This window comes from Pempheris klunzingeri, chromosome 10 (genome assembly GCF_042242105.1).
Source record: "Pempheris klunzingeri isolate RE-2024b chromosome 10, fPemKlu1.hap1, whole genome shotgun sequence".
NCBI classification, from domain to species: domain Eukaryota; kingdom Metazoa; phylum Chordata; class Actinopteri; order Acropomatiformes; family Pempheridae; genus Pempheris; species Pempheris klunzingeri.
In genome coordinates, this window is record NC_092021.1 from 22,212,929 (window position 1) to 22,230,396 (window position 17,468).

Below are 17,468 nucleotides of genomic sequence, written 5' to 3' on the forward strand. Positions count from 1 at the left end.
TTTTATCTTCTGTTTTTCTTAGTTTATCCCCCTTTCGGCCTCTTATTTCTCCACAGAGTATAGTAACCGTGCTGTGTACTGTCATGCGTCTCTCCGCTCTCTCTTTGTATCAGTTCTCTTTCTGTGTCATTGTCATCCAGGGGATTTGGATTGACCCATATCTGCCAGTGAGACAGCACAATAATTCCTTAGTAGAGGGATCCAGGCAATCTGAGACCTCTGCTGCCATCTGTTATTGTCTCAGAGACTTAGCTGAACAATGACACTTAATGTTAATATTATGAAGTCAAAAAATATTTGTCCTTTTTACCTCTTGTCATTTATGATTTTAAGGTCCGTTGCTTTTTGATGCTTTACTATCTTCTTCACATTACCAGCTGCACTTCTTGTTACGAACAGTTGGTTCAAAAAAGATTGTGAAAACATGTTTTTTTTTTTGCACTTATGGTTTTAAATGCCAGAATTTGTGTCATGTATGTGTAATCATCTCTGTCACCAGGGTGCCAGCCGGATGCGGGGCCGTTTGGGAAGCATGGGAAGCATTACCAGTTTTGAAAGGGTAAGTGTCCTTGACGGGGAACACGAGAATTCCCAGAACTTCACTCGAGGGACTCTGGGAATTCTTACTTTTTACCCAGTGGCTTTTAAAAGGATGTTATATCCCAGCTCTGTTCCTCAGTAAAGGACAAATGTGATAAGCATGCTTTCACTTTCGTCAATGTCAGTAGTTGGAGGCTGCAGACGCTTTTCTCCTCACATGGAGTCATGGTTCTACGCTGCATTATTCCCACAGTGTCATGATGAAGTTGCTTTGGCCAAAAGACATTACAGCAGGGAGTGTGTTTACAGAGCTATTAGTGAACCATATGGAGTTGTTGGCCCCAGTTTGTCACAGCTGTGCAGAATGTAGAGTGAGTGTGTGATGACTCCCCATCAGTCATAACAGAGTTAAAGAGCACGATTCAGCATCACAGTCCTGTAATATTGTCGAACTCACGATGGACATTTTAAAAGACAAACGATAAAAAATTGATGCAGCACTGCCTTTCTTTGATTCTGTGTGCCTTCTAATGTGCCAGATCTATTGCTTTGTTATAGGCAGTTTGTTGTGCATATTGCAGTGAACCTATAGTTTTCCTCCATTTTCTTTCAGCTGCTTGAAAGATTCTCCTGATCTCATGATCGTTTAACCATGGGGAGATTCTGTCTCTTTATTGAGGTTAGGTTGGCATCAACAACACACAGTGATGCTCAGAAATAGGTAGTTATTAATGTTTAACCCTGTTGTTATGAGTGTGTCTGGAGTGTTTCCATGCTGGTGAGTGATGAGCTTCATTTACATGTTAGGTGAGTTCAGAGCTGTCCAGTAAATTCATAAGCTCCATGGCTTTGGAGCCATTGTTTTTATTAATATGAATATTTAGGTGTCCACTCAGGATCAACGTGTCATATCGTTTCATAACAAGTGAGATCAACTCTGAGAATTCCTGTAAAAACAGTGATGACTATTTGGTGGCTGTTATAATGGAACGATGAGCATTGATGATCCTGCTTTAAACTCAAGAGCAAGAGATCCAAATGTTGTAAATTCATCAATGTCACTGCACACGAACTGTGTAGATAAAATGGCTGCAATCCCTCCTGCTTTCTTGTTCTGTCTTACTGACTGAAGTTTGCGGGTCGAGCCATTATCATACCGGTAGTGCTGTTTATCCCAGGTCTCAACCAAAAACCATACAATGCAAATTATTTTCAGTTATCAGATCAGCCATTAAAAACGGCTCATTTCAGCTGTAGGGACTCTGTAACAGCAAAGGGGACTGGCTGTTGCTGACAGTAACAAATTTCAGATTACTGACGCAGGCCACCAGCTGTGTAAGATCACTGGTATGTTAAAGGAAGTGGTGTGGAGCCGGGCTCATGTCTGGTGGGCACCTGGGTGGTGATGTCTGTGGCTGTAATGGCTAATGAAGCAAAAAAGCAGACAGTGGGCTGTAGAGGTCTGGTAAGATGACCTCTTCCTGAATCCTAACCCCCAGATTTTTTTCTCATTTTCACACTTGAGGCCAAACTGACCCTGACTCAAGTGACATCACTCCAGGCGATTTATCAGATTTCATGCAGCTCACTCTGTCAGACTGTCTACAACTTTTCTCACATATGCAGTAGTGCTCCCCAAGGCCCGTAAACAGACTTCGATGTGTAAAATCGTTGGCCTTCCCCTTTAAGGATGTGTTGCTCATAGTATTAAATATTAAGAGATATGAAATTGGCCCTTCTTGCCTCTGTCATATGACTTATCGTATGATGCCTGTTGCATCAATCATGTCATGTCAGATTATTAGCAATATAAAGTGCCAAGTAAGGAAAATTATTCACATGAGCCTTCAAGTGGCAGGTCTGTGTGACGGGGGATTTTATAAAGCTGCTATATCTATATGCTGTCACTAAATCCACAGCTACTGGCTGTTGCATATTTTTAAAAATACTAATCAAGTAGTCATAGTCACTAAGACGCAGACAGCCCTACTTATGAGGAGCAAGTGGTGGCATTTTCATAAGCAACTCGTGTATGATTAAGATGTCCTCCTGTTGTTGTTCTATGCAAAACTAAACACATCAAGTCATGGCGTTTCTCTTTAGTCTGTATGTACGAGGAGAATGTGGTGTCTTCACTTTCAAGCCTCACCTGTGCCCCTCTTTGTCATGTTCGCGGCAGTCAGAAGAATGTTGTTTGCCCTGCGATTAAACGAATAAGTGGTCATCTGGGGATTGTGTCAGGATGCCATCGTCCTAGCGAGCAGGAAACTCGCGTCAGGATGTCCAGTCGTGTGTCTGCTGAGCCATGCCTGTCCTGGTTTCCTCCTCTTAGCCCTGCCATAGCACTCCACGCTTCTCTGAGCCACTTTATCTTATCAGGGTTCCCAAAAATCTCCAAATTACTTTGAAGCCATCCAGCTGACAGTGATATCTAGCATGATTTACATGTGTGGAAACGCCAAAGAGACCTTCTGCAGTCTGCAATGTGATTAGCAGTGTGAGGACTTTCGAGATGTTTTATTTCTTTCTACGAATATGAAAAGCAGCAGCGTGAATATTGCTGAATTTCTCCAGACATGTCAGGTCTTGGAGAGGGCGGTCTCTAAAAGCACAATGGGAGGAGATTGGTGGGTTTTCATGTGGAGTTGAGCCATTGAGGTCCTCCCCACCAATAGTGTGTGATGCTGTGAGTCACAGGACATTGTCCATTAGAATACAATAGATGTGGGAGTTGTACCGCCAGGCATGAGACAACGCTGAGCCCAAGAGTGTTGAGTGGAAAGTTGAACCTGGAACGAGTCTTGTTGTGGGGTTTCATTGCCTAGGTGAGTGCAGACCTGTAACTTGAGTAATCGAGGCGTGTTTTATTTGTCTTTGGGCTGTGCCTCTGGAATAGAGTTACACGCTGGTTTGACTTCCAAAGACATTTAGCGTGACAGTTACCCTTTGAATGTTGCCTGCTCATGCCCAGATTATTGACCTGTGTAGCTAAACAGAATATTTTAGAGGGATTTGTTATTGGATTATGTGTTTACTGTGTCATTATTCACCATTCATTGTTATTCCCTGTCAGTTTTATGGCCAGATACATCAGAAAATCCAAACATGTGAAAGAATTTTGATATAAAATCTCATTACTGTAAAAAGGTTTGATTTATACACTGACATCGTTCTCCCTCTCACTTTCTGATCTCCTCAGCAGGATGAGGAATCTCCTGGTCACTCCCCTCCAGGTTCTCCTCCAGCTTTCCCCGACGACGACCCGGAAGCCGGCCTGCAGTTCCGTCGGCGCGCCCACACCTTCAGCCATCCACCTGTGAAGAAACGCATCTCCTTCGAGGGCCAGCCGGCCATCCAGAGCAAACAGCCTCCACTGCGCAGACAACAGTCTGTAAACCCAGAACTGCTGCAGAGCAGGTAACGTCCACTTCACTTGTCAATCACTGCATTCCTAGTTTGAACGTGTGGGAGCAAGGAATGACTAGTGCAGAGAATGCTTCTGTTTAGCAGTGCTGGAGGAGTGGATGTTTTGCACAGAGTGAATTGCACTTCAGTGTTTCCATAGGAGCGAGCTTGTTTGACGATATGGCTAATGCTAACTGAATCTGTTGCTTTTCTTTTAATCAGTTTAACACAAACTAAATGTTTAGTTAACCTTTGATATACAGACAATGTAATCTATTTGCAGCACTTTGATAAATCTCTCCACCTCCTGCTCCACTGTCCTCGAACAATAGCATCACAAGTTTCCTGCCACTGTTTTGATCCCTCATGATTTCCTCAGTGTTTTCTGTGCTCTCACCAGAAGCTCTTTCTTTTTTGTAACGTGTTTGTTTTTGTATTTGTGGGCATTTCATGTTTGGTTCGCCCAGTCCCGTGGCCGTCACGAGAACGCGCAGTGTTTCGGAGAGCGAGTCCTCCTTCAGCCTCCCCTCCTCCTTCTCCGCTCCCACTTTCCTGAAAAGCTTTTACCAGGGCTCCCTGGGCTCCCTGAGCTCCCTGACAGACAATGGGAGCCTCAAGAGGTGAGAGGGGGTGGCCGGACAAACCCCCCCCGGTTAGACCCAAACGCATCGGCCAGGAATAGAGGGGATGTGATGGGTGGGAGAGAGAGAGATGAACTCTTTGCTGGGATGGCAGTAGCCATGTACCTGTTGGCTGTCCAAACCTCTTAACACCCAGCTTTTTGTCCTCGTATCTTTGTACCCTTTTCCTGTCTATTCACAGCAACGTTTTATTGGTAAAAAATACTTTCCAGCTGTTTCTTTATTTTCCCACCGTCTCTGCTGCTGGACTCGCCCTCTTCCTGTTTCGCTCAGAAGTAGAAGGGGATACTGATACACCCCCCTCTTGATGTTTTTGCATGTGAATTTGAAGCTGTTTTGCACGTCAAAGCTGGATTTAACCTCGATTTATGGCCTTCATTAACTTCACTTCACACCTGTGCCATCACCTTTCCTGACCAGTGCTGTTCACAGTGCCTTTGGAACTCTAAGCATCATGCTGAGTCAGTTTAGGGACGCATTTCTCTTGAAAGGTTGCTGTTAATGTTCTGCTGCACTGATCATTTGGCTAATATAGTATGTTTAAGAAAAGAAATATCTCTAGATCCTCTCTGGCAGCACCACCTCGACAGGTTCTCCTAGGTGTCTGGATGGCAGAGAGTAAAGGTTAACATTTCCATTATGAATGAGATTCAGCGGAGCAGACCTTTGTGAAATGGCATTTCCACAGGATGTTTTTTTTTTCTCCTCTGACAACAGGCCAGTCCTCTTAGCACTTGCAGTGATAATGCAGCAGCAGGAGCAAGAAAAGCTTTTTCAGCGCTCGTTTCTCCTGATGATGAATAATAGCTGAACTTGTTGAAAAGCATCGACATGCTGGGTGTTAAAATCTGTATATGCCAACATGTCTTCGGGCAGGTTTGCTTTATCTGTTGCACTGTGAGATAACGTAACCCCAGCACTGTCTTTTCTGTGACTTTCTTTATGTCTTTACTGGCAGGAAAGCTTGATAACATGTCCAGTGAAGGATATTTATGTGTTAAAGAGGCGATGATGAATAGCAGTGAGAGTGGAAAAAAAGGTCTCAGTGACATTTGTCTCAATAAAACTCACTTCCTGTTTTTCCTGTCTCCACATGATCAGACGGGCTCTTGTGTGCTGACCAAGCTTGTTAACTACTGTGGCTATCAAGCCATCCTCTACAAGCTACATAACAAGCTTGTGTCTTTAATGGAGGAGAAATGTCTTTCGAACTATAAAGATTTAAAGTAAATCATTCATGAAATCTCTTCGGCACTTTTGTTTTCATGTTCGACAGCTCTGGTGTATTATATTTGTGTATACAGCTTGAAATAAAAATGCACCTTTCACTTATAACAAACTATCGGTGCCAGGATTTCAATTAATTTTCATGAATACAACACCATAAAATAATTTTATAACATCCAATTTCACTAATGCTCATAAACTGCAATGCAGAATGCAATGACATAAAATAATCCTATGAATAGCAAGAGAGAGAACTGCAAGAGGAAACAAAAACCATAAAATTGGTTTAGCGACTGCAGTGTTTCATTATGATATTCATGGGATATGGATACATAATCAAATTTAGTTAAATGCAACCTCACTAATTACTTAAGTAAAACAACCCAACCTGCAAAAAATAGTACTTTTCTTTAATTCTGTTGCCATTGCATTAATATGTTGCAGTAATTGCATGGTACATCATTATGTATTTAACAAAAAGACAACTTTGCTGCTCAGAGAGGCTCAGCAGGGCTTTTCCTCCCTCTGTCCACCCTCCGTATTGTGCGCATACGTTAACACAAATAGCAGCTACACTTCATTTTGGATGCTTTGGTTTTATGTGAGTCCTTTTCAGGATTTGGTTCCTTGCCAGGTTTGCTACATTGTCTGCATTGTTGTGCTGCCAGGTGTGATTTTCAAGGCTTGAGTATAACATGATAAATGTGAAACCTGAGTAACACGAAGCGGCGAACATTCCTGTTTTCAGTACATCCAACGGCTCTGTTACCAATTTTTCATCTCTACTAACAAAAGCGACTTTTACAGAAAACGGACAAGCGGGCATGCCTCTCAGCTGTGGCTGATGTCATTTCATCTGCATACTAATCGCGACCTACAACACTACCCTCTGCTTTATTAACGACGCTGGGAATCAGTCAATGCCTGGTACATGTTTTTCATCAGTATTTCTGAGGTTCATCACGACCATTTCTCATCCGCTCAGAGACTCTGTTGATGAGAAGTTTGTATAAGGTTTCCTGTGTCATTTCTGAGTGAAGAGGTTACACGTAGATGTGTGTGTATGCCTGCATTTGTAGAAGTCACTGGAAAGGTGTCTGTGTAAGAGGATACCTGTCTCATTTATCGGGTGTCTGTGACGCTGCTGTCTTCTCTCGTAGCAATGGGGAAGGCAGGAATAGGACCCTGTCTGGCTGCAGCAGTGACTCAGTGAGTGGAGGTCTCCCTCCCCCCCCACGCAGGGTCTCCTGGAGACAGAAGATCTTCCTGAGGGTCGCTTCTCCAATGAACAAGGCGTCTGCATCCATGCAACAACCAGGTAACACAATCCCTCAAGCAGTTCAGGGATGGTGCAACATGATGAACAATGAAATGTTCTGAATAATCCACTAGTGCATAGACAATGAGTACACGGCAAGGAGAGCATTTGATTCTTGTGGAAACTTTCTATTCTTACATGCCACTTCATCCTTGTCAGATAAACAGTTATAAAAGGGCTTGCTAAAGTGATCCTCCTACCAGTTCTCAAGGCCAGTTCTCTTTCCTTTCACATAGTGTTTCTTGGTTTACTTTAGTGACAGCCCCATTGAAGTACTCATAGTCATTATATTGTTCATATGAAAGAAAAAAAAAAAAATTGTTCATATACAAAATTGTGACTTACAGAATATATTTTCTACATGATGCTGTGTTTCAGACCACTCAGATGGCAGGGAGCTGTTGCCCCTCTCTCCTCGTGCCTTGAACTCAAGTCTGGATCCTTTGGGGCATCTGCTGCCACTGGCGGGTGGCCCTCTGTCCGGGGAGAGGCCTAAGAGGACAGGGGCAGACTATCAGGCCCTCTGGAAGACTGCCATCCACCAGCAGATCCTTCTGCTGCGCATGGAAAAGGAGAACCAGAGACTTGAGGGTGACTTGCCTTTACTACTGTGCACACATGATAATCACCCTGGAACAAATCCTTCCTTTGTTCACACGAATGGCAAATTTGAAGAACACGATGTCCGTAGCTGTTAGATCATTCACTATTCTTTGACGTTAAATGAGTTTGTTTCTCTGCACACTGGTGATATTTAGAAGTTGTCATGGGGCTGTTCCTGAAATGTGCCGGGTTAAGGTTGTTAGGATATTTATTACTAACTTCCTCTCCCATCCATCCTCTTCCTCACCTATCATGAAGGTTTCACACTCTGTCCCCACCAGACGCTCTAACACTCAAAGTGTTGTTGTTCCTAACTGAAACTTTATGAGCTTGGACAGAGAGTTAGCTCCTCATTTCTATTTATTTTGAGAAGTCAAATGTTGCTGTCTTGGTCTGAGATTCTAGAGCACACCTATATTTAGAGCAAAATGTTTTGGTGTTGCATATACACACACATGCGAACACAAGCAGGTGGACAAACATACTCATACAAACAGTCAGGAGGTTAAAGTGCATATATGGGAAAATCTAATAGAAATAGCTGAAATAACAGGATACAGCATTTAGAAAGATCACCCTCTAATGGTCCAGCATTTTTAGAGTGCATCCCAAAGCAGTTTCTTTTTGCACCCCGTTTTTTTCCCCCTCTCCTCCCATCACAGCCTCTCGTCTCTTAACAGGAAGTTCACAGGCAAGAGGAGGAATTGAGTGAGGAGGAAGTTAGAGGCCATGTGGGACAGTTAAATAGCTACTTTGTTATCAAAAATGCATCTTTACAGTGAGGTGGCATGAAGTAAACCCTGCCTTGTAAATGATGAAAATCTCAGACCATAATGTTTGTCAGTTTTATGTGCGCCAAGCTCAAACAGAGGACAAAACCAGCACGTAACACTAATGGCTAGTGTTTAGGGGAGCGGTGGAGATGGAGTGAAAGAGGGGAGTTTTTTTTTTGGCCTTGGGATGTACCTACTATATCCAGCCTTTATATTATATTATACCAACACATCTCTTTCCCTTTGTTTGTTATGACATCAATGCTGGTCTGAGGACCTAACTGTGAATAACCATTTATCAATAGAAGGTAAGCGATTATTAAAGCAGCCCTTGGGATCAAGGCAGATAGATGTAATGCATGCTTTTGGGTGTTTGTCATTATACTCATTCAGTTCAGCTTCTTTTGTTTGCATGTTCAGGTACTGTCGTACTTTATGGTGTTCTGGTGTTGCTTCTGTCCTTTGTACCACTCCCCACTACCTCCATGCCTGCAGTATAATGCGGATGGATCTTTGGTGTTATTGTGGGTATTGTGGCTTGTGTTTACGTGGTAGGCTTTCCGAGGACGCTGGTGACAAAAGGTGTGAGGGACTGAGTCCACTCTTGCTCTGAAATTTGAATTTTTGAATCAGCTACATACTGTTTCATGAACACAGAGGCTAAAGTCCTCTTTTGTTGGCCTTTGGACTTGATTTTCTGGTGCGACAGGAGAATCTTCATTGGCAAAATAATGTTAAATGTGTTCTCCACATCTCTTTTTGTTCTGGTGATTGTGTTGCAGCAAGCAGAGATGAGCTGCACATCCGCAAGATGAAGCTGAACTACCAGGAAGTGGGCCAATGCTCCAAAGATGCACAGGCACTGTGGGAGCGAAAATTGACAGCTCCAGGCAGAACAACTGTCCCACAAGACAAGGAAGAGATTTATCGTGCACTCTGCCAAGGTTAGGGCTGTGTGTGTGTGTGTGTTGGTGTGTGCGTGTTTCTGTAAGCAAGTGTGAAGACTTGCTCATGTCTTTGTGTATCTACAATTCTTCATAGAGCGGTACACCTGTGAAGTTTTGAATCTTTCTGTGCAGGTGTTCCCAAGAGCAGGCGTGGGGAGGTCTGGTTGCTGCTTTCCCATCAGCACCGGCTGCGTCACAGACTGCCCCAACGTCAGCAGGCCCCGGACACCCCCTACCATGACCTGCTCAAGCAGCTCACCGCACAGCAGCACTCTATTCTGGTGGATCTAGGTGAGAGCACAGTTGTAAAAAGTGCTTCCCATAGTAATGGAGAAAAAAGGAAAATCCTAGAATTGGACTGAAAATAATTCAGGATAATGCATGTCCGTCTGTCTGCAATACATGTTACAAAATTCTCACTCTGGTCACACAAACTAGGAACATATATTGTATTATATTATATTATATTATATTATATTATATTATATTATATTATATTATATTATATTATATTATATTATATTATATTATATATTATATTATATTATATTATATCTGTTTCCCTGCTCAGGCCGGACCTTCCCCACCCACGAGTACTTCTCAGCCCAGCTGGGTGCAGGGCAGCTCTCCCTCTACAACCTCCTGAAAGCCTACTCTCTGCTGGATACAGAGGTACACACAGTAATCCATTTTACTTTCCCTACAGTGCAATGAGGCAAGGTCGCTCTGTGGTGAATGTCATGAAGTTGTTAGCACATAATGTGCGCTCTCTTTTTGTGCCGCTCAGGTTGGCTACTGCCAGGGTATCAGCTTTGTGGCCGGAGTGTTGCTCCTGCACATGAGCGAAGGGCAGGCCTTTGACATCCTGAAGTTCCTCATGTATGACCTCGGCATCAGGCAGCAGTACAGACCTGACATGGTCTCTCTGCAGGTCAGTGCATGAACTGGCGGATGCGTCACTAGAACACGTTATTAAGATATGAGGGATCTCATTAGTGTGCGGTAAGATACATTTCAGCCCTGCTAGATAATTCAGGGTTCAGCATCAGACATGATTACGTGTTGCACCAACATTCAATTTCAAAAAGGTCAAATTAGATGCAAATTACAGCTTTGACCTGGCGGTCCTATAAAGTAGTGTTCATCTGTACATTTGGTTCTACAGGAAAGAAAAACCACTGTGAATAGAATTTTTAATTCTGATGCCCCCCACAGGTATTATCAGAGAGACAGCAATGAATGCCAATACAGCTGTACTCATCCAACAGCTGCTCTGACCAACGGGCTCTGAGACTAAACACCAGGATTGTCCATTGACCATTTTCTCTCAGTTAGAGAGAAGCAAATAAACAGAAATAAACAACAGAATAACTATAATCACATGAAGACTTACTGCATTTCCAACCTATTAGAAACACTAAGTGAATAACAAGCGCCCCGGATTTACATTTACATCTTAGCTGTCATCTGCGTACTGCGAGAGGCCTTGTGTGGTTCATTAGTTAGTAACAGCAAACATTAGTCAAGTGTCTCCACCTCTCATACAAACCACACCTGCTCTGTTAGCTCCAGTTAAACACCAGCTGACCTCACCGGGGTGAATACATCAGTAGGCGTGGTAATGTTTAATCTACATCAGGTAACCATTTAGCCCAGCAGTGGTCTCTCGGCTCTCTCCACACTGCAGTTCTGTTCTTTTTAGACTTGTCCAAAGGTTGCAAATCAAAGAGGAATTTGTCTTTTTTTTTCTCTGAGCTGTGGTTCCTGCGCGAGGAGGTAAAGGTATTACTTGTCTTCTTTTTAACGGTCAGGAAATTGTAAGAGTGATAACACTCTAATTTTAGCTTGTGCTAACTTCTGCTTCTCTTTTCTGTCTGCTGCGCCTTTCACTGCAGCTCGTGTCAGGATCACTGTAGTACAGTGTTAGAGAGTTAGTAGAGCTCATGATGCATGTCTCAGCAAGCCTCTAAATCAACACTGGTGATACTTTAGAAGTTCCCTGTTTGCGTAAAGGTTCATTCGCCAACTAGTAAATCTTAGATTGCCCCGTGATGTTCTCCTTCAAATCCAGATTTACCAGTTTGTCCTAACACGGTATGATTTGATCTGTGTCTGTGTATTATCGGTTAAGATGTGTCTAATGCCTGTGCTCACTGTCCTTGTTATCTCAGATTCAGATGTACCAGCTCTCCAGACTGTTGCACGACTACCACCGCGAGTTGTACAATCACTTTGAGGAGCACGAGATCTGCCCGAGCCTCTACGCAGCGCCGTGGTTCCTCACCCTCTTTGCCTCACAGTTCCCCCTCAGCTTCGTGTCCCGCATCTTCGGTATATTTTTAGAATAATAGCCCTTGTGTTTGCTCACACACTAATGCTTATCAGCACAAAGCTATTCTTGAAAGTGGATGCCATTTAAATAGCCTTGTAATCGTTACAACTTAAAGGAAAAGTGTGTAAGACGTCAGTGTTTTTATTGCTCTGCTTTTTATTTTCAGATTTTGTATTTGCCCAAGGGACAGAAGTGATCTTTAAAGTGGCCCTCTGTCTTCTGAGCAGCCATGAGGGGGAGATAGTGGAGTGCGACAGCTTTGAGAGCATTGTGGACTATCTAAAAACTACACTTCCCACCCTCACTCCAACACAGATGGAGCAGACCATTGCGAAGGTACCGAGTGGGAAGTTGAAATAGCATGAAATTCAGCCTCAGGTTTCCAGATAATTAAAGACAAATGATGCATGTGAACTTAGTGCTTAACAGTGTATTCCTCACTCACCATTGCATCTTAAATGAAGAGGTGAGATGGTCCTTCTTACCCGATAGAAGGGAGCTGCACTGTATGCTATTTATCTGTACAGCTCCCCAAAAAGTGCCTCTTCTCTCTAGTCTCATAAACAGTAAATTCAGCACTCACATTCTCAGGCCGCCACAGGATATTTTAATATTAGCCTCACAACGTGTTCAGACTGAGCTTGGAAGAACTATTTTCTAATGCTATGCTCCTCACAAATGGAATGAGCTGCAAAAAGCTTTGAAACCTGTGTCGGCTCATGTTTGAACTGTATGTGTTTGTTATTGTACACAGGTCTCACTAGAAAAAGAGACTGTGATGCCAATAAGACTGTTTGAGTAAAGAATTGAATAAATATGGAGAGGGAGCAGATCAAAACGACACATACAAAAAGAGGACTTTTAAGATTTATTGCAAATAAAACTTTATTGATTTATTCTGTATTTACTATATGCAGAAGAAGAATAACTTTTGTTGTCTGTAGTCTTAGATAACAGATAGCACTGAACTGATAATACCTTTAGTACATACCATGTTACAGTATCTCCTGGCCAAAGTATGTATGTATATATGTGCCTAGCCAGTCACAAAAATCAGATTTTTAATACCTCTGTAACCTATTGGTCAGTTTTTCAGGATTTGACTGTGAGTGAATTGAGAAAATGTAATCCAGCAAATTAACATGAAAGGATGAGGTTGGTGATATTTCTGTTACTTTGTCAACAAAATCCCATGAAAATACCGAAGCCAACAACATGTTTGTCTGTTTTAATTACCCAAAATAAATGGGCATTGTAGTTTTTAGCAAATGTAACTCAACCAGGAGTGAGTAGATCATTTATTGAGGACTATTGTAAACTGCAAATTTGGTGCATTTGGTGTATTTTCAGGTTACAGTGTACATGGGACTGACTTAGACTAACCTACAGTGCCCATTAATGTTACTTGTAATGAAGGACAATGTCGCCCGGTGCAATGTTGGGGCTCAGTAACTATGTTTTTGTACAACAATGGAGCTCTATGGCACAAAGGAATAAGCTATATCAGTGAGCACACAGACAATAGTTGTTATTAAGATCAATTCATCGTTGGTTTTGGCCTTTTCAAGGAATTTGATGATGGTAACAAAAAATAAAAGAAACCACCAACTTACTCTTGAAGTTCTCTATACAGGCTAATTCTATTGGATCCTACCGTTAGTTTTGGAACAACAATACCTTGTAAGTTGATGTCATCTGTCTCATTGTGTAACCTGGTGTTTGCTAGGTGATGGAGATGGACATCTCCAAGCAGCTGCATGCGTATGAGGTGGAGTACCACGTCCTTCAGGATGAAATGTTAGATGCCGGACCACTGCCTGATGACTCTGACCGGCTTGACAAACTAGAAAAGACAAATGTGCAGCTGAAGAAACAGAACATGGACCTGCTGGAAAAACTACAGGTAAGGAAAAATAGAGTCACACTTTTGGATTTGGAAATGCAACAAGACCACTCTCCCACATTGGCACTGTACTTCCACATTAGTGGGAATGGTTTTGGAAACAAAAGCAAATGCTCGGTGTATATATATTAGTTATGATGATATTCATTATTTTGATGCTTAATCACTGAGTGAACTTCTATTGTGGTGTTTAGGTCATTGATCAGTTTAAAATTCCATCTTTTGATTGACAGGTGAACAGTTCTGTGATATTTCTGATAGTGTCTCAAACTACCTGTAGATGGCACTGTAGCACAAGTTAAAAACAGTGAAAATGGTAGTCAGACAAAGGGACGGAGCGCTATATGTTCAAATAACATTCTGATCAGTAGTTAGTGAATCTGTTCAGCAGGAAAGGTACTGTCACACCTGATGGTCCTCATAGTAATGAGGGTCAAAGAGGTATTAAACTGCTCTCTCACATCCAATGCGACAAAGAAAAATGTGTGGACTCTCAGACCTACAACATTTAAGAAGTGATTTACACTTGGAAAATGTGAATGCTGGATTTTGTATGAACTACAATATAAGATTGCACCTTTGTTGAGATTGTGAGCTGTTGTCCAGGTATTAAGCCATAGTAGTCCTGACTAGCTACTGCGTTTTGCTTACCCTCTGCCCATTATGTGTATTTGTGTTGAACACTGTATGTACTTAAGCTACAATGTCTGTGTCCTCCAGGCTTCACGGCAGAAGATTCAGACTCTGGAGACGAGCATAGAGAACTTCCTTTCTCGAGAGAGCAAAATGAAGCACATGATTCGCTCTCTGGAGCAGGAGAGGGCAACTTACCAGAAGACCATTGAACGCATGCGCTCATGCCTTCCCCCTGACGCCCTGACAGATGTGGAGATGACCCAGATCAAAACAGGACCCAACGGGAAAGCCAAAACTGCAGCCAAGAAGCCCTGATGGCAACCAGGGGGCTGGCTGCTCTGGGCAGGCGCACAGGCAGAGACTGTAGTGAACAAGTGGAGGCTGCTTTAGTGGAAGGCTGCTGAGCCCCACAGCTATTGTTGTGCTGCTGCACACCAGTAGAAGCGTTTTGTAAATGTGTGACGTCTGGACTTGCGACCGTATGGGAAATAAGTACGTGATGTTTGGTGGGAGGATTGTTTCAGTTATATTAGCAAACAGACTCTTCCCTCAGTGCATCAAAGCTGCTTTTCTGTCTCATCTGCTTCACTGCCAGTTTGAAGGTGAGATCCAGATGCATAACATCTTTCCCTATTCAGATCTTTTTGGTGATCACAGGGGAATTTTCTAGATTGACACAAGTGAAAAATGTGTCATAATATTTTTGAGCACTGCCTTGATGTATTTACTTCCAGTCTCAGTAGCACCACAAAAGCAGCAAACAGAAGGTGCCTGTTGGCAAACAATCCTTTGGACCTCAGGTTCAACTTATAGCCATTACCAGTGTGTATGATCCTGGAGTTGATGCTCCATTGTTTTTGCTTGTTGTATTCACTTGAATTTCTCTTTCTGTGAATGTGATTTCCCTCCAAAGATGACGGCGATAACATTCTGTTTTCACAACAGAGACATCTGGGTGCACATCTGCCATGTCAGGCTTTAAATTTCAGCAGACACAGTACAGTATCTCCTTGCTCATCTCGCAGCGCAGCACCACTGCCTTCACGTGACAGATCTTTAGAACTTGCACTTGAGGCTTTTAAGGAGGAAGTGTTTCCTCCAAAGCTCAGGCAGACTGTGAGGTCGTCTGCCTTCTCAGTTTCCTGTGTGACTGACCGCGGTGTCGCCTCGTCTTAGCACCACATTCAGACACTGAAGCAGGGTTCACACTCCCCAGGAGGCACTGAAACAACAGACCAAGGTGGAGGAGCGAACTGAATGTACTCCACATGCTTCTGTTCTGTATGACATTTCTGTTTTTGTCAGTCCAAGGTTTAACAAAACTAGCAACATCCTCCTCTCTTCCTGTAGTTCTTGAAGGTGGGGCGACAAGTAGCTAGTGTTGTTTTGCTCAAGATTTCAAGGCGACACATAAGTGAAGTTGCATTTGCTGTTGGTTGCGCAGCAAATTTTATGTTTGCAGTGAAACGTCTGTTTCCTTTTGAGTGGGGATGAGTCTCTCCTCAGGCTGGATAATGTATAGAGCATATGCACACACACTCACGTACGCACAAGCTGTGCAGTAAACTGGCTGACTGTATGAGCAGACAGTTCAAATGAGTTGAAAGAGCGTCCCTGCCTCTCTCCTCAGTTTTGTATTATCCCACCTCCGTGTCTGACTCACCATCACTAGTTCTGATTGAGAGCAAAACAGTCCTGGGCTTGACTCTGCTTTCATAAAACACCTTTACATCAAAACCAAGGTGATGTCTGTCATGAAAAAAGTACTTACTAAAAGTGTCTATCAGTTTTCTTGTCCTTGGTGACAAGCTGTGGTGATACATTTGTTTCTGTTTCATATTGTCAAACTTTAGTCTATGTGGACATATCCTTTGGCATACAATGCAACATGTTTATGTTTAGCAACCCTGTGTATCTGCATATACCAAGAGCACTTGCCTGCCTTTGCTAAGTTACAGGAGCTACAGTAATACACATAAAGTTCAATAGTTTGATAAATCTGAACTGACGTTTCCTGTCATGTTGGAATGTTCTTGTGGTAATTAAGGTGATCTTGTAAACATTTGCACCGAAACACCTCAAAATAACAGAGAAATAACAGCAGGGATTCTCTAAACATTTCAAAAAGTGAAACATATCAAAGAACTCACTCTGAAATCTGTCGAAGGATACGTAGGATACGGTCCTACACAGCTTTCCTGCCTCTTCCTGCCTGTATTTTGTTCATCTGCATTATTTGTGCATCGTATAAATTGACCGTTGAACCAAAGATGTGGTTATTTTTCAAAAATGAATGAATGAAAAATGAATGAGTTCATCCAAAATGCTGTGATGTTTTGTATCTTATGTGTGATAACCTTTTTGTCACTACACCTTTTCAGCATCTTTAAGTTTGTACTGAGATAAAAGCTTGGAAAGATACCAAATAACGGCAGTAAAAACTTGACGCACTGAAAAAAAAAGACCATTGGCAGAGTCTTATCATTGTCATCTTATTCCTTTGTGCCAAAAAGTTACTGATGGCCTTTATTCTCCGTTAATCGGAGATATGACCATATTGTCAATATCTAATGTGAAGCACATCCTCATGGTCGGTGAAGAGTCTTTATTTTACACCAGGCGCTCGGAGTCCTGACTACTAAATAGTGCTTGTATCACTGTCATAGACATAACAACAGATGGATTGTTTCTGTGTCAACATGAGGGCTACACAAAAGCAAAGAAACTGTCTTGAATTCTTACAATAAACTTCACCTTGCCTTCTTTTCTGTCTACTCATATCTAAATGTCTTTCTTGCCCAGTAAACCTTCATAAAGAAATCGTGTTCTGTTGCTGCTCTAAAGGTAGCACCTCAAGTGCAGGACGTAGCCTAAAGCTGAAATGGTCTCTGTGTGTAGACGTATTATTGCGTAAAAGGCCAAGGTAGGCTTCGACAGTTTTAGAGGGTCTATTTAAAGGCCCTTCATGAGTTATACTTCTGTTAACGCCTTGGGCAAAGAAAACTACAGGTCTCCTGTGAGGGAAAAATCCTCTGTGAAACTGCACCCTGATCTGAAACATTCAAGCAAGTGTACTTTTCTGAATTAGTCATAATTTACTGAATGAAATAAACATGCTTAACCTCTCAAGAAAGAAATTCTGA

The 17,468-nt window shown here is 42.5% G+C and overlaps 1 protein-coding gene across 3 annotated transcripts in view; it reads left to right on the forward strand.

Moving 5' to 3' along the window:
* tbc1d4 (TBC1 domain family, member 4) overlaps window positions 1-17,090 on the forward strand; it is a 29,489-nt gene extending 12,399 nt beyond the window's left edge. Inside the window, exons 11-23 of one of the 3 annotated variants that reach the window (XM_070837708.1) lie at window positions 500-559; window positions 3,740-3,957; window positions 4,413-4,565; window positions 6,974-7,131; window positions 7,510-7,722; window positions 9,290-9,451; window positions 9,587-9,745; window positions 10,026-10,126; window positions 10,242-10,385; window positions 11,626-11,785; window positions 11,953-12,122; window positions 13,513-13,689; window positions 14,410-17,090. In XM_070837708.1, the coding sequence (XP_070693809.1) occupies window positions 500-559; window positions 3,740-3,957; window positions 4,413-4,565; window positions 6,974-7,131; window positions 7,510-7,722; window positions 9,290-9,451; window positions 9,587-9,745; window positions 10,026-10,126; window positions 10,242-10,385; window positions 11,626-11,785; window positions 11,953-12,122; window positions 13,513-13,689; window positions 14,410-14,640 (2,106 nt within the window). In that variant the 3' untranslated portion in view covers window positions 14,641-17,090. The remainder of the gene's footprint in view (window positions 1-499; window positions 560-3,739; window positions 3,958-4,412; window positions 4,566-6,973; window positions 7,132-7,509; window positions 7,723-9,289; window positions 9,452-9,586; window positions 9,746-10,025; window positions 10,127-10,241; window positions 10,386-11,625; window positions 11,786-11,952; window positions 12,123-13,512; window positions 13,690-14,409) is intronic. The other 2 variants (XM_070837709.1, XM_070837710.1) reach the window with 2 other exon arrangements.
* The last annotated feature ends 378 nt before the right edge of the window (window positions 17,091-17,468 follow it).